This window comes from Drosophila guanche, unplaced genomic scaffold, assembly GCF_900245975.1.
Source record: "Drosophila guanche unplaced genomic scaffold, DGUA_6, whole genome shotgun sequence".
Classification (NCBI taxonomy): domain Eukaryota; kingdom Metazoa; phylum Arthropoda; class Insecta; order Diptera; family Drosophilidae; genus Drosophila; species Drosophila guanche.
The window spans coordinates 7,656,676-7,679,438 of NW_022995747.1; the positions used below are offsets into that span (position 1 = coordinate 7,656,676).

Consider the following 22,763-nt stretch of genomic DNA (forward strand, 5'->3'; position numbering starts at 1 on the left):
CTTGTTTTCATTTATTTGTATTAAACTTTAATATATCTTTCTTAGATGTGCGATAATGGCATTTGAATCTAGATGTATACGTAATATTAGCATTACGAGATTTTCTTGCATCGTAGGTATATAAAATTTGTTTTTCCTTTCGATTTTAGGTAGAGTGTAAATGAATTTATCGCATTGGGTTTGGTTTGGTTTGGTTTGGTTGGTTTTTCCTTCACGAAACTTTAATACAAGTGTATATATTAGTTGTATGTAGTTGTTGTTTGTGTATAATGTATATATTAAAGTAAATAAAGCATATCCATGTATGTATATAATTGGTTTTAAAATATTCTCTTCCACCGCCCTTCATCGATTTAGCTTATTTAAAATTCGCTTAAAGTCTGCCTTCAACAGTATTTGATGTAAATAGAAAAATCAGTGATTTCATTTATTATAATTACTTGTTAATCTGGTGCTTAGATGTTACATGTTTTGCAGTTCCCAAACAAACAAAAAACAAAGTTAATCCTTGAAATTCTTCCCCAAATTCCAAGGATCAAATCGTTTTTATTGAACGCATTTTGGAATGTAAATAAGTAACTAGTTTTCTTGTCCTAGAAATAAGATTGTTTGTTTGCTCTTTCAATATTAATTTTTTTGGGTTTTTTTTGTTTTGTTGTTTTTAAGAAAAAATTCGATGCTTTAATAAAATTGTTCTGGTTTTGTTTTTGTTTGTCGTTAGAGTTACACTAATTTTAATTGTTTAGCTAAAGTTTTCAAGCATTTTAAGATTATTTTCTTGCTCTACATTTATTTGTATCTTGTATTCGTTTTGTTATTCTCACAGTTAAGCTTCTTTGATTGAGCACAAAAGCAAATGAGAGTTATCTGTTTTTCCATGGTGTCTGGGGGCAACAACTAAACCTTATCGATCTCAAACTTCTACATATGTATATCTACTATGGCTATAACTTGAAGATCTTACAGCGGGCACCGCTTCAAACTCCGCATTGGACAGACCCGAAAATCTTCCCCTATTCTCGGCTAGCCCAATGCACAATCCCAGGTCCCCGGCCTCGATCTCGATCGGTGAGTGGAAAATATCGCTGTTAAACCAAATTTAGCACAAAGTGTTTACAGGGACTCTAGAACTTAGGTAAAACTATAATATTATAAAACTGGAAGTCAATTTAGATTCTATGTATATGTTGTGTGCGTACTGCTAGCATTCATTGTATATTCATTATCCTTAATATCATTTTGTGTGTTGTGTGGCGTGGGTGTGGGTGTGTTCCCTAACACTTTTAGCTCAGCTAGCAAAAAGTTGGTAAAAGTATAGGTACAATTTTGCCGTATCTTAATCTCTAGAGCGAGATGTGTGTTTCTTGATAAAATAAATCGAAAGTTGAAAATAAGAATAATCTGAACGTGCGTGCTTCGCAATGAAACGCATATTTTGATTATAAAATATGGTCCCGAGGTTGTTTAATATTTCTTCATCTTGGTTTTCCCTACCATTTCCATTTTGGGCTAACATCCATATGTGGGAGCTAGAGCAGCCATTGGAGGCGTGGCTCAGTCGCGATCTGAGTCGGCTTGTCACTATAGTTACGAGTATAGATAAGGCGTTGTATCAGCGAATTGCTTTTGGTTTTTTTCCGAATTCATTTCGTGTTTTTTTGTTTGGCAATGATTCCGCAGTGACCGTCTGCGAAAGGGGTCACACCAATTGAGATTGATTGGTTATAGAACACTACGAGCTGAGATCGTGCCTGACTGACTTGGGTCTCTCTACGTTTTCACTATGCCTAATGGGTCTTTCTCTGTTTTGTTTCATAAAGCCTTCAACCCAAAGCTTAGATATCTCTAGTATAACTGCATTACAATATATTATATAAATGAATAAAGTTTTCTTCATTGATTTTCTTTGTTTTGCTTGTTTTTTGTTTTTGTTTTTTTTGGTTGAAAAAAAGAGTAGTATGAATTTGTTATGCAAGGTTTTTTTTCAATATTTTTTTACGGTGTAGTCGCGGTATACGCATTGCTCGCTATATATGCATATATCGTAAGTAATTCATTAGCATTTTCTTTGTTTTTTTGGTTGGGTGTGTGTGTGAGTGTGTCAGCAAAAGTTGTTATATGCTCCGTACAATATATATATAATAAGTATATAATTGGTTTGGTTACAAAATTTGTCACTAATTGCAAAAATTGTCTTTGTCAAAAAGAGTCTAACAATGGCATCATGTGTGTGTGTGTGTGTGGCCTGGCCCCCCATTCGCCCATCCTTTATTCGTATCGGGGAGCCAGCCTTATTATCGCGTGCATATATCGTGACCAAGTACATAGTATATATACTCGTATACCGACGATTCGAATTCGTGTACAGTGTTCGTGTCAGAGAGTTTGCCATTTATCTGGTCTAGTATGCCATACTCCATTGCTTGCCTCACTATTCCTCCTTCTATTGCTCCTCTTCCTCCTATTTTTGTCCCGGCTCGATGATCTCGACAGTCACGCTCTCGGCCACCGGATTGGTGGTGATGTTGGTGATCAGCGCCTGCTCCTGCGGTGACTGCGGCTGCTGGTTATGCTGCTGCTGATGGTGGTGGTGCTGCGGCTGATGCCCATGGGGATGGTGCTGCCGATGGGCGGATCCGTGGCGCTCATGATGTGTTACCTTGCCGGGAGCTACCGAATTGCTGCGATTGGAGCGCACTGAAGTGCCCGAGGCGTTGCTGGCGCTGCCGTGCGAGTCCGAGCCTGTGTGGGAAACGGACAATCATCAGTATCAATGTAGAGTCATGGCCCCAATCTACAGGCTACAGATAACCGGTTATAGGGAAGTTATCGTTGGCATCACGGTACAACAGCCATGTGGTCGATTCAGGACTCGAACTTGGTTCATGTTCAAGTCCCTCACTACTCATGTTCTATATTAATAAATGTATCAAATTATATGGAAGAAAGCCAGTTGAGGAAACTATATTTATATAGAGGTCGAATATCGTATAAGAGCCGTGCCATAAAGGAAGGAAACCAAAGCGGAAACTCAAATCAAAATGGATGCGTCAATGAATCAGATAGTGTTCGAATAACAGAGAGAGAGAGAGAGAGAAAGCGTTTGATGACAGATTCAGGATGGTATCTACGATTGTATCTTTTGTGTGTCTGTGTCGGCGTGTATTTGTCTGCTCGGGTATCTCTGGAACTATATCTGTGTAAGTGGGGTTCTAGAGGTTTGTATTTGTATAAGTGGAGTAGGAGTACTGGTAGCAGGAGTAGTAATAGTTTTACATACAGGTCAAACTGCTACTCTCAGCCAAAGCTTAACATTAGGTTTACAATAACATTTCGAACTAAGGATAACAACGACAACAACGAGTACAACAACTACAAGTACGAGTACAAGTACAACTTTGGATACAACTTTCGCTAACAAGACATCAAATTTACACTACAAAAACTGTTCACGATTTCGTGGGACTGGGATTATATGTATTTAGAGGTGAATCGGTTGGATGGGACATTTGGACTGGGACTGCCTACCTCTTGGACCCTGATATGGATGCTTTTTCTTTTGCTTTTAGCATTTTGCTTTGTGATACGTATTGTTAAGTATTTGTGATCTAAAACTTAATCGTTCGGCCACAGGCTGGTGCCGCACCCGGCGATGACACATAAGTGGTGCTGGTTGTGGCGGTGACTGGCTGCATCGCTGGCGATGCACTGGCTGTGGGCGTGGGTGAAGGCGTGGCTGAGGCAGCATACGTTGTCATGGCTGTGGCTGAGGCTGAGGCGGTGGCCGCCGTGGTCGTTGGCACATAGGGCAAAAAGTGACTGTGGACTATGTTGTGCTGGTTGGCGGCGCTCGGGTGCTCCAGCAACCGGGAACAGGTGGACACATCGCTGACACGTGAATCACTGGAGCGTGTGTTGCTCTTCGAGCGGATCATGCGTCCTTTTTGTTGTGTCGTTGATGGGTTCACCATAGCGGTGTCGTTGTCGTTTTTGTTTAAGTTTGGATTTTGGTGGTTTTTGTTGTTCGTTTGTTGTGGGCGGTGGAGTGAAGGGAATGAGCGGGTTGGATACGTTTAATATTTCGCTTTTACAAAGGCACGCGACATTGCGTCCTGATGGGTGAAACCTGACGGTTTTGGGGTGTTTTGGGCTGGTCTGGGTCTGGTCTCGTCTGGGCTTGGGGGACTTGGCGCAAAACTCAAACAAGAATAAAAATAACCCAAAAAGGTAATTTCAGACAACTGTCCGCTGGGCTTAGCACAACAACAATTATCACGGTAATGGCCAGAGGCAGTTACAGCAACAACACAAAAAAAACAACCATACCCCCCAAATGGCAGCGAAAGGCGTCGAATAAAACGGTTCTTAAACTGTCAGTCAAATTGATTGAGCCCCTAAAGAGCTTGTTGTTGGTCTTGCTTCGTTTTAGCATTTCTGAACGTTGTTGATGTTGGATAAGGTTGCCAATATGGCCAGATACTTGTGTACAGTGCGGCCCAGCGAGTTAGCCACGTGCTGTTTGTACAACTAAAAATATTAAGTATACTCTAAACCAAAGAGTTAACATATAAAGAATGGAAAGCAGGTGGTGATGATTTTATTGATTTTATGGGATCCTTTTCTTAACATAATTGTTTGGGCAGGTAATTTGTCAAGTTAAATACGAATCGAATTTATGTGTCATCGAGTGTGTAATGATGGATATCTCAGTATATTTATAATGATATTTATGTCAAACTCCTTGAGCCCCAAGCTTTATTTTCCCATACTTTATATTTCAAACCGCTATTGCTGTGTTCATCATTGTACTCCGTACCCAGACATAGACTCTGCTCTGACTAGCTAGACTTCTATCTATTTTAATATCGCATATCATACTTATTATTTCTGCCATGTTTTGGCACATTCCCCACCTGAGAGTTGATGCCTGGAATATATTCCCGAGAGAGATTTCGTTTCAGTTTGGTGATTTTGTTTGTTTCTTGTTGGGTGACTGACTGATCAATTGGTTGCTTGACTGACTGATTGATTGAGTTTGTATTTGGAGTTTCTCTTTCTTTTCGTTTTATTTTTATTTGGGCTGTAAAAAGAAAGTTCTGCAGTTTGTCGATACAAATCAAACAGTAAACAGAAAAATAATAAGAAAGGAACCAAACAAAAAAAATTATAATAATTCAAATCAAAATTGTACACTCGAAAGACTCAGAAGAAGACCGGACAAAATGGGTGTGTGTTCCCTTGGTGGTGGAAATGGATACAAACCTGTCTTACCTAGCGACGGATTGGGCGAGTGCGGACGCAGCGAGGCCATGCTGGGCTGCCGAGATGGGGCGCGCACCGACATCCGAGATCCACGTCGCTCCTGGCCGTGGAGCAGCTTGCTGTCGCGCAGCAGCGAGACGTTCATCAGGCGCGGATTGGGCGTATTGAAGATGGTCCGATTCTCATGCCAGCGGGCTCTATAATGGTTTGATTGAAGGCATTAGTTTCATTTCTGGGATGGGCAGAAGAAGCTCAGCGGTTGATGGGTGCCAAAGCTGGGAGATGGCTGTGGCTAATGAGGATGCTGTTGCCCTTTGCCCTTGCCTTGGTTTTGCTCGTAATTGATGGAAAAATTCAGTTTATTAGACTGGAAATTAATTGGTGCTCAAATTATGTTTCGCTTGCCAACCGCATCGGCACTGGCATCATCGCTTGAGCATCGGCATAGGCAACAGCATCAAGCAAATTAATGAAGCCTCATCGAAGCATCGAAGCATCGACAGCCGCATTGACCCAGTTCAGGGCCCCTCTAGACGGGCAAAAGCATATGGCCAAGATGGAAGAAGCTCAAGTACTGAAAGTGGTGTTGGTGTTCGGTGTGGGGCGGTGGAGATGTTTGCATTGCAATTTACTCACTGGCTAAACAATCGCAGGACGACACAAATAATAATAAACATCAATGCCATTCCTACCAGCACGAAAATCATGGCCGGATCGATGTAGGTCTCGGGTCCCCGTTTATCCTGGCGCCCTGCAAGCAAACACATTTCCCCATTAACATGGATACTTGTCGGCTGACCGTCTGAGCAGCTGAGCACCGACCTGCACACTCCACAGTGCCATCCTTGGCCCAAACGGGTGACATCTCAAAGCGGCAGGCGCATCGTCCATCGCGGCACTCGGTCTGAAAGTATTTCTGCTCGCACTGCTCGTTGAAGAAGCAGGACTCGTTGATGGCGGCCTCTGCAAAAGGAAACAGGAAGCAAACATATGGGCATCGGATGAGTGGGCATTGGCATATCGCATCGAGCTGACACTATGATTCATACGGTCAACAACAAATGGTACCCATATCAGAGAAAATATTTCCCCGCTGTCGTGACTGTTTGTGGATTGATTTGAGGGCTGATTGAAGTGCGACATGGCTGTGGAGGATTGACTCTGCTGTGTGGCTTGTCCACTTCGATGACAAATATTATCATGGAGGGGAGGCACCACAGTTACAGGCAGACAATGCTCGGGTTGTACGGGGATTAGTGGCCGAGGAGATGGAAATCAGGCAAAACAGTTGAGTAACACCCATAAAAATAAGCTGTGCGGCCTGACAGCAGTTCGTCATGGGATTCATTAGGCACCAGCCATAAATATGCTCATCAAAGAGAATAGAATACGCCTCAATTTGATTTTAATTTAAAGTATTGAACAGATGTCGCGTTGGGGGAATATCCATTATAATTATATCAAACATGCATTAGTTGCACTTTTGCCACTGTCTCCCCATATTGCTACCTGCTGTTGCTGCTGCCAAGTTTTCTATTTTAATTTACAGAATTTGTGGCTGCGCCCCACAATCAAGACAACGCTTTGGGGGATTTTACTTTGCTGGCAGTGCAATTTCTCTTCACTCTTTTTTAATGAAAACTTGGCAGAGTGACAGCAGGAAAGGCAGGAAAGGCAGGAAAAGCCGGAAAAGCAAGGGCGGACAGCCATAACCCTACCTACCTCCCTCACGTTAACTTACCTTTGCCACATTTATCAATGTGATTGGTGACGGGCAGATCTTCCGTACACTGACAGGACTTCTTCTTGGGATCGCATATGGAGCCAGGGAAACCGCACTCCAAGGTGTTATCGCACTTGTCCCCAAACTTCTTCTGTCCGCGGCTGGCATAATCTATAGGGAGAGACGCAAAACTGTTGGTAACTCGTGTCTGTTTTGACTAATCCCCATGTGGGAAATCTGTAATGAAAGCGAAACAAACTTTCGATTTGCCGCTGTGCATATCAATAAAAAACGTGAAAGAGTGGAAGGAAACTTTGTGAAATGTATTCGGAATCCCCCAGCGACTTACAGAAAGATTAAAATGTAAATTCTTTAGCCGCAGCGCAGCTCTGAAGCCAGCTTGGTAGAGGTGTTTGCCCGTGTCTCTCCATTTCCCGAGAGAGGCCTTAAGAGTGCCAGCGGCCTGGGTCGTGTCTTGGCCTTTGCTGCACTTCAACCACAAGAGAAAGTACGAGTACGTACGTATACATATGCCCGGAGGCACTGGCGAATCCTTCATTAACGTTGAATGGAATGAAAACATGGCCTGCCGCAGACACAGACACACTCACCTGTGCTCGAGCTGGCAGCGAGTCGAGTTTGTGGCCCTTCACATCTTAATTAAGCTCTTGGGAGCGACTCTGGCTAGGGGATTGCCACCGACAATGTGTGCAAAATCTCAGCCCCAGTCAAGGGTTAAGTTAACCCCGTTACAACGTCATGGCATATTCGTATGCTCGTATACGCCGCGTTTATGCCAGCCGTTGCCTCACTAATTCTGTTGATACTCCTGCCATAATTACTGAGAGACCAAGACCAAGACCGACACCATAACAGGGAGCGGGATCGACAGTGGGACCGGCAAAATAGCGGGCTGTGGAACGGATGCGCCCTCGCTCGACATTTAAGCCAGCGGAAGCGAAAAGACAAAACAAAATGGCTGCTCATGCACAAACGGGGTGCGCCATTTTCTAGATGCTTGCTCACTCCGCCTCCCATCTGCCCCTAGTGCATGTTTGTGTTATAAAGTGTGTGTGTACCAGTGTGTGTGTGTGAGAGCCTGTTGTCGGGGCCGAGAGTCTATTTGCTTGCGGTTTATTTTTAAATGCACCGCCTTCTGACTATGAATAGTAGCTTTAGTTCCAGCAAAATGCTAAAAAATGAATGCTAATGTGAATAATGAGCGAACTGGAATGCTCGACTTAGGGCTTCCTCAAGAACCAGTAGCCTTTATTTCCTTGACTATAATATATGGGAGATCTCAATCAACAATCCGAATTTTCATGGAGGTTTTGTTATTGGAAATAAGCGCACTTCTGCTATAAACCCTTTCCTTTCTGAAAGAAACAATTTCTAAAATATTCAGAAGTACTTTACTTGCATTAAATCACAAGTTATTAATTTAGGGCACATTGTAAGCATGTTTAAGAATTTATAAGTTGAATGAGAATCTGATTGAAAACTTAAGACAGCACACAGCACATCCCTTTATCGACTCAATGCGAAGAATTTAATTTATTCACGAACATACAAATTTAAGCCATTTCCATTTTAGATATTCCTTATTGGATTCGACATTAAATGCTTGGCATCAATCGACCCTTGCACACCCTTCCCTTGTAGCTTACAAAAGAGAAATGGAAACCCCTGCCTGCCGTAGCATCATGCCACACAGCTTTGCTCAATATTTTTTTGCAGCTGAGCTTTATTTGGTTTCCGTGGCACTGCAGCAACCAGGAAATTCTCTCAAAGTGTTGACAAAGTGGCAACCGCCGGCAGGCCTCCAGGTTGGATGCGGGTAGCGGTTTGTGTGAGGGTGCCGGTCCCTGTCCCTGTCCCTGACCCGAGGCCAACCTTTGATAGCCTTACCGAAAAGAGATTACCCAATTGCCAGGTTCCATTCACTGGGTGCCGGTACAGGGCCAATTTTTCAACAAGGTCCCAGCATGACTCTTGAAAAGGTCCAAAGACTGGGGCCAAAAATCGGTGAACAAATTGCACATGTCAGACGGGTTGATGGCCTGGCATTAAACAGCCCCCGAGCTGCATTAGGAGCCACATTTATAATTAACGAAACCAGGGCCGCTTCATTAAAGCGAACTTGGCTTATAAGCTCACCTCGAAAGATGCTCGAGTACTTAAGGAACTTTTGCACATTAAAGCCAGAGCACAAGAGAGAGAGAGAGAGATACAAGTAATCTGTGAGTAGGAAAATGACTTTTGTCTCGTGCTAGTACGAATACACTGAACCCTGAAAAGCGGTTCAAGGAAAGCCAAGAAGTGGGATTTCCATAGAAAAAGATGTGCACTTCTAGAATTAGCAAAACCCATAAAACTATTCGGTTTCTATTTATATCTAAAAGTTCTTTCGTACATCAAGATACTGTACACTGCCCTGCCCTGCTCTGTGCTTGAGTAGCAAAAAATACAGCTTATGCAATTGAAATGGAAACCCCTCCAGCTAAATGAACAAAAGATGGCCGAGGCAGCCGCTTCATGCAGGACACCTCGATGACGTCAGTGCGGTCTACGAGTATATCGAATGCCAAGCCTATGCCTAGGATAAATATATGTGTGTAGTTTAATTTCACACTAACTGCTGCAGCATTCTTATCTGCCATATACGGATATGGAGGGTGGTGGTTCGTTACTTACCAAACTCTGGGGTTGTCGTCTCCGGTCCCGCGCTGAAGGCATTCACGGCGAAGAAATTATCACCGTCATCGCCGAGCGTTAATGCCGGCAGCAGGGCAATAACGGAAATCAAGCATAGGACAAACGTGTTGAGGGGAGCGCCCCAGCCCCAGCCCCAGCCACAAAGGCAACTCCAGTTCCGGCTCATGCCCAGATCCCATTCCTTAGCCAGAGCCAGGCCAATGCCTTGGCACCTGCTCCTGCTCCTGCTCCCGCTCCTGCCCATGCTAATGCTCTTCTTCGGGTCCGGATTCGGGTTCGGAATGGGGTTCCTTGGCCCCACAGTGGCGGCCATTAGCATTAACGATGGCTGGGCACGCTTTTTTAGGGTGGCGACAATGGGGGAGCGTTTCACGTTTCCGTCGCACAAAGAAATGGCCTGGGCTGCAGCTCTTGGGGCTGTTGCTCTTGTCGTGGAGATGCCCTCAACGTTGAAGTCCAAGTTGGCTTTGTTTGCTGTCTTACTTGGTGGCAGCGTCCAGTGGCAGTTGTTGCTGCTGCTGCTGCTGCTGCTGATTGTGTTCCTTTTGCTGTTGTTGCTGCTGGTCAAGCACTCAGCTTCTGTGGCTGCATCGTCGTCTTCGTCAGCTTGTTGGTTTTGCTTTGTCTCACATTTTTCACGCGTCTCGCGCCTCAGTGGGGCAACACCATGGAAGCGGCCCTTGAGGATGGCAGCTCCGTGACCGTGACGGTGCCGGGGCTCTAAAGCCCCATCTAATCTCATATTATTTGATCGTCGTCGTGCTCCTCATCCATGCTGCTCGACAATATCAATTTGCACACTATTTTCCCCTTCTCTTGCCAGTTGGCCCTATGGCGTCCTATGGCTTCCTGTCTCTCACTGTCTATCGTCGCCTCGTTTCCGTTTCACATCAAAGTCTGTCACTGCCAAAGAGAGAAACAGAAAACGATTTTGGGGTTAGTTCGGTTTATGATTTGGGAATTCAATTAATGCTGCAAGTGGGTTCGGATGGGGTGGCCAGACCAGGCTGTTGTTGCTTGTAGATGGGTGTGGGGGCTACAAAGCAGAGCTAATCACTTTGCGGCGTGTGAAATTACAAACCGTTGTTGAAACAATTTCCGAAAGTGCCACCAAAAGTCTGTAACTGAAACCAGAATTGACACACAGGTGGCGCCGCCCATTCCCCGGATAGTTGTCCCGGATCCGGATGTGTGTTTCGGTGTGAGTGTGGCTGTGTGCCTTCTGGGTGTGGGTGTCAGAGTTTGTGGCTAGCTTTTTGGCACTGGAAACTAAATTGACTGACGGCAAGCTTGTGTGTGTCCATGACAGTTAATTGGATTAGGAGCGTCCACCCACAACAGCAAGGATACAGCTAGAACTATAAAGCTATATAAGTATATATAGCCCATTGTTCAGGCAGAATGAAAAGCTTTTAATTAAAACTCGTTTCAATAATTTGATTTAATTGTTACTACCATGGTGTGGGTGTGGGTGTGATGGGGTGATTGGTGTGTGACGGCTGCCATGGACACCATTTTGGTAGAGTAGTCAGTTGGCAGCTGATGAATAAATCATGGAGTTGAACATGCAACGCATGTTGTGGCACCTCATCCTCTTTTGTGTAGTGCCTCTTGTTTGTCCAGCGATTATAAACAATGAATAGGGCAACATTGCTGCATGCCACATGAGAGTAAATTGGCTGAAGTGTGTTATGTGCTCTACACATACAATCCTACTCGAATGCATTTGTGTACGATTGTATATCAGGCTAAAACATGAAAATTTGTTTTATTGTGCGGTCTGAAACCTGTCAAACTCTTGCTTTTGGTCATTTATAATCATCATGCAATTAATTCTAGACTCTTTTTAATGTGGTTTTGTATGTAATTAAACTCTCGTGTGTCCACACTTATATTTATCTTCTTATCCTGCCAAAAGAATAGATACGTACGTATCCACAATTATTTATATGCCGGCTGCTCTTGACAATAGAGATTCCAGTGCCTGGGGTGCCTTGGTTATAAGCCAAATGAGCCAGCTTTGGTGCTGATTTGAGAATTAATGCCCCTGATGGGGCACACCAGAGACATTACCAGGTTTTACAGTCACACAGTGAAAATCCGCATCCGCATTCCGTTGTTATTTATGCCGCATTGCCTATAAGAAATTGTTGTGCCACAAATACGAGTCTGCTTTGGGTTAAGCTGGGCCTGCCCTGTTTACGATATGGTTTTGGTTTCGGTTTCGGTTATGGAGAGGACAATCGTAAACCCACGAGGCACGCACCAGCGCACTGAAGCGGGAATGATGTACAGGAAACATGTTGCATATTTATACCCCACTGCCGTTTCACATCCTTGCCCGAACAAGGGCCGTTTACCCATCCGGAGGAATTGTTTCTCGTTTTTTCATAAATTCATTCGTTGTCAATTGGTTGGAGTGTATTCATTACTGCCACACGACGTGGGCCCAGTCCTCCGACGGCAGGATGGCAGCCCGAAAGACCGAAGGGGGCTGGTGATGTGGATGGGAGAAATGCCTGACACATGAAAGCCAGCCACGAAACAAGGAAATTACAGCCATAATACATATCTGCTTCAGTAACGAAGCGGATGTTGGCAGGACTACGAGTATGTTGGTACAGTGAAAGTTCAATTGAAAGGATGCAATTTCATCATCCTTATCCTCTGTCCCAACAACAAGTTCAATTTCTTAACTAATTACAAGCGTAATGAAATCAATTAGGAGAAGTCCTTGATAGTTAATTCCAGGGGATTTCATTGTTCTTTGTTTTGCGCTTTTCTTCGTTTTTTTTTCCACTTTGTTTCGTTTTAATTATTTTTCGTTTTGTGTCACCATTGATAACTGGCTCAGAACGCAGAACAACTGGAAACCTGTATCAAGAGCTGTGGGTAACTACACCACCAAAGTAGATTAGCTAAATGATATATAATTTCGTAAAATATAGACCTCAAACTATTTCATGAAACTTGAAGGAATAAAATAGCAGTCGAAAATAAAGCCATATATATTTATGAATACCTAATTTCCCTTTTCCCCTCCTTACATTTCAGTAGTCTGATCCCTTACTGCTAGTGTGCACTGTGTAAATGTGTCATGTTCGTCTGCCCGGCGGCTGTTCAGGTTGTTCTTTGTTTTGGGAATATTTTCACATGCGACAACGTGTCGTATGCGCAGCACACAGAGACATGCAAGCACGAGCCCAAATCAGCCAAAGATCGTGCTAATTAACATGACACAAGCATAAATCATAAAGCAGGCACCCGCCTGGAAGAAATCTCCACCCCGCATCCGGCGTTTTTGTGATCCCATCGACGTGGTATGAGAGTTGGCCCAATAAATACTTGTGAGCAGGAGTAGCCATTGTTTTAGCATAAGCCTCAAGGACAACAGGCGCGTCTGAGTGAGGCTTTGAGAGCAGGTCGAGGCGCGTGGGCTTTTTATGGGTATAAAAATAAAAATAAAACTGCAAACAGTCGCAAAGAGCCAATTCAGATATTCGTGCTATAAATTCAGCAAACAATGGCAAAGGACACACATGTGGCTATGCACACGTGTCTATATATATCTACACAATTCTATATATATGCATATATGTATATATCTGTGTGAGTATTTACAATAACAACAATACGCTGAGCATGGGCAAACAATGGCGAAAGGCTGCAAGAGCGAGGGCAAACAAAGCGAGTCCAAGTGAGCTTTAGAGAGACGCGGCCAAAACGAACGCACTTTGGCCAAGAGCCAGTCGTGTGCTATAGTATATCTGGGCAGATACAGATACAAGTGCATGCTAAATTTTATTGATTGCTGATGGGAAGCGATGGCGAATCTCAGTGCAGAATCTAAAGAGCCAGGCCAAAATACAGTTTAGCTCGCATATTTTAAGCGACTCTCAACCAATCAAGGCCAGAATCTATGCCCCCCACAATCACTCCCCAACACTCTGCCCTCTGGTTGTGTATGCGTGCCATAGCTGCAATTATTTCTTAAGATTTATATGCATGGAACAAATTGCTTCGCATTTGGCACACACAAGCACCCTCCGACAGAGACAGACGCTAACAAAGACCAAAGGCGAAGACGAAGACGGATAACCCCAACAATTGGTCTTAGCCAAGACCGGCTGCCACCCACACAGAATGGCGACAATGTTCGGTTGGCCCTTAATGGGCCTCAAGATCCAACCAAACAACTGGAATCTGCTGTCATTCAATTTGGGCCAAGAACCACCAAATTGAATCCGCACAATCATCGGCGTCGTTTGCTCCCAAGCCTAATCCAGTCTTGGGATAAAAATCAATGATTCCATCAACTGAAAGTTCCTTCATTCCTTTCACATCTATTTAACTGATTAAATAGCGATGGTTAAAGGCGATGGATTAATTGATTTAATAAACAGATTTCAACGTATGTATGTGGACATATGCATCTGGATTTCAGGAATAAGCTCATCTACAAGCATTAATGAAAATAAATGACAGTTTTTTCGGTTTTTGGGAACTCACTGATCCGAGCTATATTTATATTATCTGATTTAAATAAGTTCAAAATATTTATTACCATTTACCATAATTCACCAACAGCAAAAAAATCGAATAAAATATAAATCACAGTGAAATCCGCGCTAAATGCTTTCTGCCATTTGTTTTTTAAACTCTTTCCTACCTTTGTCTATCTGTGTGACAAATGCATTATTCCCAACTGAATGTGAATTGAATTTCAACTAAAGCCCGGAGCGAAAATTAAACTCAAATGAATTGGGCGATTGAGCAATCAATGCAGAGAACGTCGATGCGCATCGATTACAGGCCATTGAATGGCATTCCTTTGTTCACTTTGTTCATTTTGTGCGGTGCATTTCTGTGGCCACGAGCACCACGAGTGGACAATAATGTCCAGACCCTTGAGGCTAGATTAATGCTGATGTGGACCGGTGTAAATGGGAAAATTCATGAAAATTCTGTTTCAACTTTTCCACACTCAATTAGAATGGTGCACTCTCGTTTTCTTTTCAACAAGGACTCTCCCCAAAAGGGACTCCCCTCGGTTATACAAAAACTTGTTTTGCAGGTAAATTACATTTTATATTAAATTGCACGCTCCTTTGAGCTTCCTAATAGCATTACCAACAAGGTAAAAGCAAACACATTTTAAATACATACAAACATTAAAATATATGTATAAATATCATAACATAGTAGTTAATTCATTGTTCTTTGTGCTACGTCCCACGTACAAATCCGATACATTTTACGTGAATTTACTGCGACCAGTCACTGGGTTTTTGGTACCGCTTATCGTATCGCCTTCATGGCTGGATTACATTAGGTTTTAGTTTTATATTTCAAATGTACCCACACCCGTGTGTTTTCGTGTGTATGTAATGTACATTAAAACCCAATTAAATATCGCATGTTGTCAAATGGCCCATCAGGGCAACGCCATTCCGCAGGAGTACGGGTGGGTATGCAACAACCAAAAGAATTCCTGGCTGTTCATTATGAATTAATTTTGGCTCTCATTTCATTGAGTTGTTCGGAGGGTAAATTCCAGATGACTAAGTGGATATACGAATGCCAGGGCATACTCTTGGGAGTATATGAATTATGATTGTTTTGGAGCGGAGCAAAACTGTTGAGTCTAAGAATTGGAAGATGGATGGATGGAAGGTTGCTTTTGGGCGCCTGGTTTGCCTCTGATTGCTGTGTTCGGCCTGCTCTGGTCTGCCTTGGTTGCCATGTGAAGGGCAATAAATAAAATGGCGAAAAATGCGAAATACAATAAAGAATTGCCAGCAACCAAACAAACGAAAAAAAAAAAACAAACAAACCCACGAACCAAACAACAAAAGGTTACCATGTGGCACTGTGACGACGACGACAACGACAACGAGAACGACAACAGCGAGGCGAGTGGCAAGCGGAAATGGCGTGAGTTGTACACGTTGTAGGACGCGTTTGCAGGAGGTTCCAGCACCAGCACTGGCCCCAGATCCCGCCCTTCCCTGCCACGACTATGGTTCAGCCTTTGGGGCTCTGTAACAACGCACTGGAATCAAAGAAATCACGAAACATGGCGTGGCTAGCAGCGGTTCCTGATCGGCCTCATGCACTGAAACTTTTCTTGTAGCTTTTGTACCCACCCCAACGAACAGAGCCAATTAGCCCAGCACCACCACTAGGCCAAGAAGAGCACAGCCCCGTGAACGGGTATACAAAAAACCAAATACTGAATGGAAGGCTAAAAAAGCAGCAGGAAAAGACATCGTGACAAGTACTGAAGATTTGCCGCTTGTCTTACAAGGCAAGACGAGGCGGATGCATGTCCCATGCTCTTTGATACTTTGTCGTCGGCGGCGGTCGCTTCGCCCTTTGCCTTTTGTGCATATCCGTTTCCGCTCTGGGAAACCGTCCCGCTCCTATCACCCAAGTAAAGGGAAGTGAGAGCGAGTTCACTGCAAGCGGACTTCCATAGAGCTGCTTCTGCAATTGATTCGAGTTGGAACAGAGTGGCAGTCGATGGGCAACTTTTAACCTTTGCCGCCTGACACATTATAAATAAATGTTGAGACGTTGTTATAAACAATATTTTGTGCCAGTCATAGCTCTACTTATATGCACCACTCACAATGCAAATGCCCCACTGCCATGCGGGCTGGGCTGTGTGCGGGTGTGCAGCCATCTGAAAATAGCTTGAACATGAGCCCAGTTAATGAGATTGTAATGCACGCAACGAGGCGTGTCAACTGAGATCGGGAAAAGCCACATATGTCAAATTGTAACAGACTGTTATGGTAATATTCCTGATTCATCAGACTCCACTCAAATGTGGCAAATAATGTGGCAAGAGTAATGAACCATAAAAACAAACAAAATCAACGAAAGGATGGGATATTAGACTACGTTCGATTTTCTTTGTGCCATTTCCATTTGGCGTTGATTTTCTGCAGCAACTTAAGCTAAATTTCCCGAAAAAATAAAGCTAGAAATTCGTGCCATTAAATTCGCATGCCATGCAGAAAGCCATCAACAATGGATCCACAACCACACACAGTCCCCTTCCATTCTCTTTTCTAATGGACTTTTGCAGTGTTGGCGTCTAACTGGCGATAAATATGATAAAAGCGGATACCACCCAGTGAGATTGCATTATTCAGAGTTTTCAACTGTGGAGTACCCCGCCTTTTTAAAGCCATTGAATCGATTCGTGGAAAATATTCCGCGTTCTGGTTGAGTTTTTGTCGGATAATGTTTTTTAACAATTTCTTTTAGCTTTCAATACCAACATTTAAGGTTAAGACACCCTGCTTATGGGATACACTTCTGTATGCTCTAGAATTGTTGCATGCTACAATCACAGAATTCTAACAAACGCTAAGAAATGTAACGAGAATCAATGGAAACACTCAAACGTACAGTTTGTGGTTTATTTGACACAGAGTTAAGAGTAACTCGATATGAAAAATGGACCATTAATCCTCGTATACCCACAACCACCCATCAAAGGCAAAGCCTCACGGACACATCTTCCTTTTTGCCGTCGGAGCGGATGTGAGTGCGGATGTGGCTGCGCTTCGATGGCGTTTCGAAAATTGCATAAAACTGCTGAAATATATAAGCGCTGTGCAGGTGGGCAGAGCTTTAGCATTGCCTTTCTGTGTGCACTGTGTGCGACACGTCACAACAGTGGCATGCTACCTGGGTGCGTGTGCATGTGGCACTAAGCTTTCACACGTTTCTTTGAACGTTCCCGAGCCGTCGGCTAATGCGATTCTCCGCTTAATCCATAAGTGCCCCCTCAAAACATCGCCTGCCCGAGTGCTGAAAGTCGGACATTGGTCATTTAAGTTGTGCCACGAAAAACGATTGCCTACGCAGAATTAAATGTATGCCAGGGAGGGAATAGGTTGCGCGGGGTTCAGTTGGATTGGATTGGATTGGATTGGAGGATGGGGGCTAATGGAGTGTGGGATAGACTGGCATATGCACTTGCCATGACATGGTTAATGTGGCAACAACTGTTTGTACAGTTTGCTTTAATATTCCACACGTGCAGCTCCAGGCACACCGAGACACCAACCCGGACATACTCTGACACATGTTCCGAGGGTCATAATAGACGGCTGCCATTGAAGTGGCAGAAGCCAGAGTTACTCGGGCCTGTGTCATCAGCAAAATGGGACCAAACGACCGCAGCACAATTGGATGGCCTAGACAGGAGGTGGAGCCGAAGTTTAAGCCCTAGAGATGGACACTCATACGTAAGCACGTACTGTCCTTAAGCTACTTATAGAACGGCCACACATTAGGAGGTTGGGAGCGAAGGCTAAACGCAATTTACAGACTCACCTCAGTCAAATTAATTAGAGCAATTAAGCAAACCGCGCCTACGGACGGAGATGGTGCCCGACAGAGTTGACAGTTTCACAGGGGTGCCCTACCACTTCACATTTACCCGAAAAATACGCAGTGTAGACAGCACTGGGTTCTGTCTCTGCCGACAGACAGACTTACTGCCTGACGATACTTCTTTGAAAATGGGTTAGCCAATGCGGTTCCCTTCATTGGCATTCATTCCGGGGACAGCGACGCAGCAGCCCAAAAGAGCAAAACTTTCAAGAAAAGACTTTACGGGGGGGGGAAAACGAAAACGATTTTCCGGCCAGCGGCATTGGCGGCCACAAACAATTTATCTTCCTGCGCTGGCCTATAAAAATGGCAATCATTATTATAGTCATGTACCAGGCAATGGGGCGTTACAGCAATCAACGCCAACGTCTCAAGACGTTCCATAAATAAGCGCAAAATTTCAATTTTCAACGACGCGCCCCTAAAGGACCCAGCAAAAGGGGACAGACCGCAAAAGATCATATATACATATGTATGTATATGTATATATTTATCTGCATGAGTGTGTGTATTTAAATGCACATTTTAATAGTCATAAAGCAGGGAAGCCCTCGAGCTGAACGAAAGCACCAAAATGCCAGCGGGCATACTTAAAGGTCTCCTCATAAGACAAACACAGGCACAGGCACGGAAGAAGATAGGCCCAGAGGCACAGATACAAGTACAACTACAGATACAGATAGAAAGCGTAAAGACAAGGCCGAATGCGCAACTAAAACAAGAGAATATATAGAAGAAGAATGCAATATAAATTATAAACGCAAACTGTGCGACAAGGATTTCTGGTCTCGTTCTGCTTTCTATTTTTTCTGTTCTTTGTTTTTTTTTGTTTTGGGTATTTTATACGAGTATTACGAGGTTTTGCCAGAGACATGCGATTTTGATGGCAAATGATTTTGTAGTTGGCCGGGTCTGAGAATGGGGGGGGGCGGTAGACCTTAGAAAATCAAAGCATAAATGGGCAAATCGAGCACATGGTACATGGTGCATGGCACAAGGTACAAGGCAGTTGTCGAAGGTCAAGGGTCATGCCGCCGCTTGTCGGATCATATTGAAATTTACTGCAGCCCTTTCATCTATCCCTCGGAAATCGGTGATATATTTATAGACTCGATGCGATTTGATGACGTCTCCATCCAGGCAATCGAACCATCCATCCATTCTCCTACAAAGCCCCTCCACGCCGCATGCAGATTTCCGTGCAGCAGTAAGCAGCGAAGTAACCGAGCGAGACTGCAATTGCCGCAAAGTCTGTGTTTCCCCCAAATCGATCCGTAGGAGGAACCCTCGAGTCAGTATAACTTCACCCCAATGTGCATGTGTGGTAGTGACTGTGCCACTGTGTGGAGGCCAGAGCGGGCCTGGGCCTGGGCCTATGTGCCACGCGATGTGATTGTGAGTGCGAAAATGTGACGACTCGACGTTGGGGCAGAGTCAGCCCCTGGCCGAGTCTGCTGGTTTGGCTGCTGGCTCTGGCTCTTGCTTTGGCTATGGGTTCTCTGCCGCTGCCGCTGCCGCTGCCACTGCCACTGCCGCTGCCTCTGGCTCTGTGCTAGGATGACGTAGTCCTCCAAGCTAAGTGTGTTAGTATGCCTGCCCTTCTCCACTCGGGCTTGCACATACACTCTCATACGTACACTCACAGAGGGTGCGAAGGGGCATTAAATGGTTCGTGTTTTCTTGTTCCTTTTGCGTCTTTTCCGTCTTCTGTTCTGGTGGGTTTTCTGCCTCTGCCACATCTTGCCGCTAGCCGCTTGCCGCATATTGGGGTCGCCTGACGTTCCATACTTTAAAAAGCGTCATTTAGTTCTGAGCGAAGCTAAATTATTAAAAGCAAATCCAACACACACACACACACACAGATCCACTCGCATGCAGACACCGATACTGGGACAGGCAGTTCATTAAATTCAATGTATGCAAACTGGCAGCAACAAATGTGGCAGAAGGCAATCTTCCACTTCCTTTCATCCCCATGTACTTGCACCACCATCCTTTGAATGTTCTTGCCCCCCCAGCTGTTGTCAATTTGTGTCCTCCTGCTGCTGCCCCAAAAAGTCACCAGTACTGCCTCATCATAATCATATGCTTCCTACATCCTTGCCACCTGGCTGCGCAAATATGTTTCGCCAACTTCAATTTGTGTGGCAGGTAGAGTAGCTGTATCTGTGTGGGTTGTGTGTCTGTTGGTGTGCTTGTGGCTGCTTTTTTTTATGCGTCACGTGAGAATTTCCTTTATTATTATTTGGCTTTTTCCCCGCCGTTGGCTCCGGCCATGGCTCCGACCATGGCTATGGCTATGGCTTTGGTACATATCACGTATACGTAGCGTATAACTCAGCTAAAAAGGCATTGATTTTTTTGGATTTCCCTTTTATTCTTGGTCTTCTCCTCTTTTTCCTTGTGCTGTTCGCTGGTTGCCACTTCATTTATTACTTTGATTGCTTTTCACTCTCCTCACCTCAAGCTTTGGTGCTTTTTTTCAAAATATTTGCTTGGCTCAAAAAGCAAAAGTTTATCCTGTTTTTGTTTGTGTTTGCACTTTTCAGTCGGGTTTTGCTTGTTTTGTTGGATGTGGTTCTGTTGCACGGTCTGAATCGAGTTTGGATCTCATCATCATCATTCACTCACACACCCAAAGACTCACTCACACACTCACACACAGATAGGGACACAGACAGGGAGACGACCACGCGCGCGTAAAAATATACTAAAGTACAAATTGCTCACAATTTCCTTCGTCGACTGCTGCTGCTTCTGCTGCTTCTGCTGCTGCTGGGCTCTGCTCTAGTTTGTTGTTGTTTCACTGCTATTTTCCTGTACTCCCCTTGAATTTTCCGGAGCAAGAACTTTGGACGACCACGCGCTTCAACGTATGACTACGTTCTGAACATGCAATCCTCGGATGTTCTAAGGAAATCGCCATCGTTGGTGAAAGCTGTTCGCAAATGTACACCAACAGGCGGCGGAGACCAGCACCCAGGACCTGCGCAATGGGCAATGGGAGAGAGGCGACCCTGCAGGTGACACACTTTTCCGCGCCAACCGTCGTCGATGAAGAGGCTTTGGCCCCTCTCGTCGCACGGCCTACAAAGTTTACTATTTACATGGCACATCGGTTTAGGGCAGCAGGCAGTTTTTCCTCATTTTCTTTCCACGTTTTTTTTTCGTGCTCAACCAAATTTCGCATGCATTGCCAGAAGGTAGGAGTTCTCCCGGACTGGATTCGACTGGACTCGGGTGTGATGTGGCGCAAATGTCATTTTGAATGCTGGGCCATTTAGGAAGCTGCTGCCAGTTCAGGGAGTTGAAAGTTCGCATTGGCCGCATCCATAATACATGACACGTCCTCCCTCCGAGAGCCGTCTTTCGGGTTGGCTCTGGCTAAGCCGGGTTAACTGACCTTTCGCCAGTGCCACAAAATAAAACAATGCCAAAGCCAAACAAAAGCAGTCCAAATTAAACGAAATATTCAATTGTAAAGTTCAGCAATGTTTGCTCGACAAAGTGCCATTCAACATCATATTTATCACAATTTAAGTCGACCACATTTTCGCAGAGTAAACATTTTAATTCGCTTAGAGAAAGTTGCCGTCGCAGCAGCAATTTCCAATTTAAATATTTAACCCAACATTTTAATTAATGAAACGAGTTGGAAATTGAGTTTGCCCAAAAATTGTGCTTATACATACCAAAATTTAAGGAATAACTGCGCTTGTATACAAGAGATGAACACTTTTAATTGGTATTAAATGAAACTGTTGTTTGAAACTCTTCTCTTGGAAGCACTCCAGTTGTACATTTGATGAGCACGTGAGCTAAGTGCAGTGCAACCACCAACGAAACCAGTGGAATGGCTAGATGGTTTCCACGCTGCACCTGGTACGTGCTACTTGAATCGGAAATGAATCGCGTTAAAGGGATTTATTTTATGATTAGGTCAATGCAAATATTGCATACTTTAAGGATTGACAATTTGGGGGAAAACATGTCTAGCATTGCATACTTTGATTAATGAAATATCAAATGGGGCTTATTTATTCATTTAATTTAAAATTTGATAACTGACTTGCATCAAAATTGTTAGAAATTATAACATTTTCTTTACAGCTTCTTTTGTCTCATCAGCTTTTGAATTTTTAAAGAAGTTTTTCGGGGTATATTGCAAAATTTAAAGCATGATCTTGTGTAATCTGAATGCTACTTTGACCGCCCACGAGTGCATGAATGTCTGACATATTTTTTAGATTTTTTCAAAATATTCATCGGAAGAACAAAGCACTTGGTGTAAATACATTTACGCACACACGAGTACCATTGCCGGAACCACTAACTAAATGCTAGCTAAAGTCGAGTTCTTTTGAAATGAGTGAAAAAAGGGGAGACAAAGTAATGCTGAAACGCATTCAACAGAACTGCGGGCAACATCAAAATGAAATGAACACCACGCTTTTGGGTAAAAGTTATACAAATTCACATTCGGGCACTGGACGCTGGCTGGTCCGTGTGTTGGCGGTGCCCAGAATGGAAACCGCCTCTGGCAACTGCGAAATGCGAAACGCGGCGCAGAATCAGAGTAGGAGAAATAGCATGAAAATGCTCAGACCAACGAAATCAACGCCAACGGCGGCTGCCTGTCAATTAAAACATT

General features: G+C 44.0%; 1 protein-coding gene across 4 annotated transcripts; it reads right to left on the bottom strand.

Annotated features, from left to right (window-relative positions):
• Window positions 1-699: 699 nt before the first annotated feature.
• LOC117583661 lies at window positions 700-20,990 on the bottom strand. 4 transcript variants are annotated; one of them, XR_004573809.1, is made up of 8 exons: window positions 20,843-20,990; window positions 9,680-10,603; window positions 7,004-7,156; window positions 6,085-6,225; window positions 5,899-6,013; window positions 5,272-5,459; window positions 3,529-3,940; window positions 2,621-2,742 (listed from the first exon to the last, which is right to left on the bottom strand). XR_004573809.1 is itself a non-coding variant. In XM_034272125.1 (7 exons), the coding sequence occupies exons 2-7, from the start codon at window positions 10,440-10,442 to the stop codon at window positions 2,462-2,464; spliced, it is 1,641 nt and encodes a 546-aa protein (XP_034128016.1). In that variant the 5' UTR covers window positions 10,443-10,603; window positions 20,843-20,990; the 3' UTR covers window positions 700-2,461. The 4 variants fall into 4 exon arrangements, 2 of the variants coding, with proteins under 2 accessions (XP_034128016.1, XP_034128014.1); XR_004573808.1 differs by having other exon boundaries at window positions 5,263-5,459; XM_034272125.1 differs by lacking the exon at window positions 3,529-3,940 and having other exon boundaries at window positions 700-2,742.
• Between the last annotated feature and the right edge of the window lie 1,773 nt (window positions 20,991-22,763).

Coding starts and splice junctions, on each gene's coding strand:
- LOC117583661 (XM_034272123.1), bottom strand. CDS start 10,442: ATGAGATTAGATGGGGCTTTAGAGCCCCGGCACCGTCACGGTCACGGA. Junction 6,014..6,084: donor TGGCACTGTGGAGTGTGCAG/GTCGGTGCTCAG, acceptor GTTTGCTTGCAG/GGCGCCAGGATAAACGGGGA. Junction 2,743..5,262: donor TCCGTCGCTAGGTAAGACAG/GTTTGTATCCAT, acceptor TTTCCCACACAG/GCTCGGACTCGCACGGCAGC.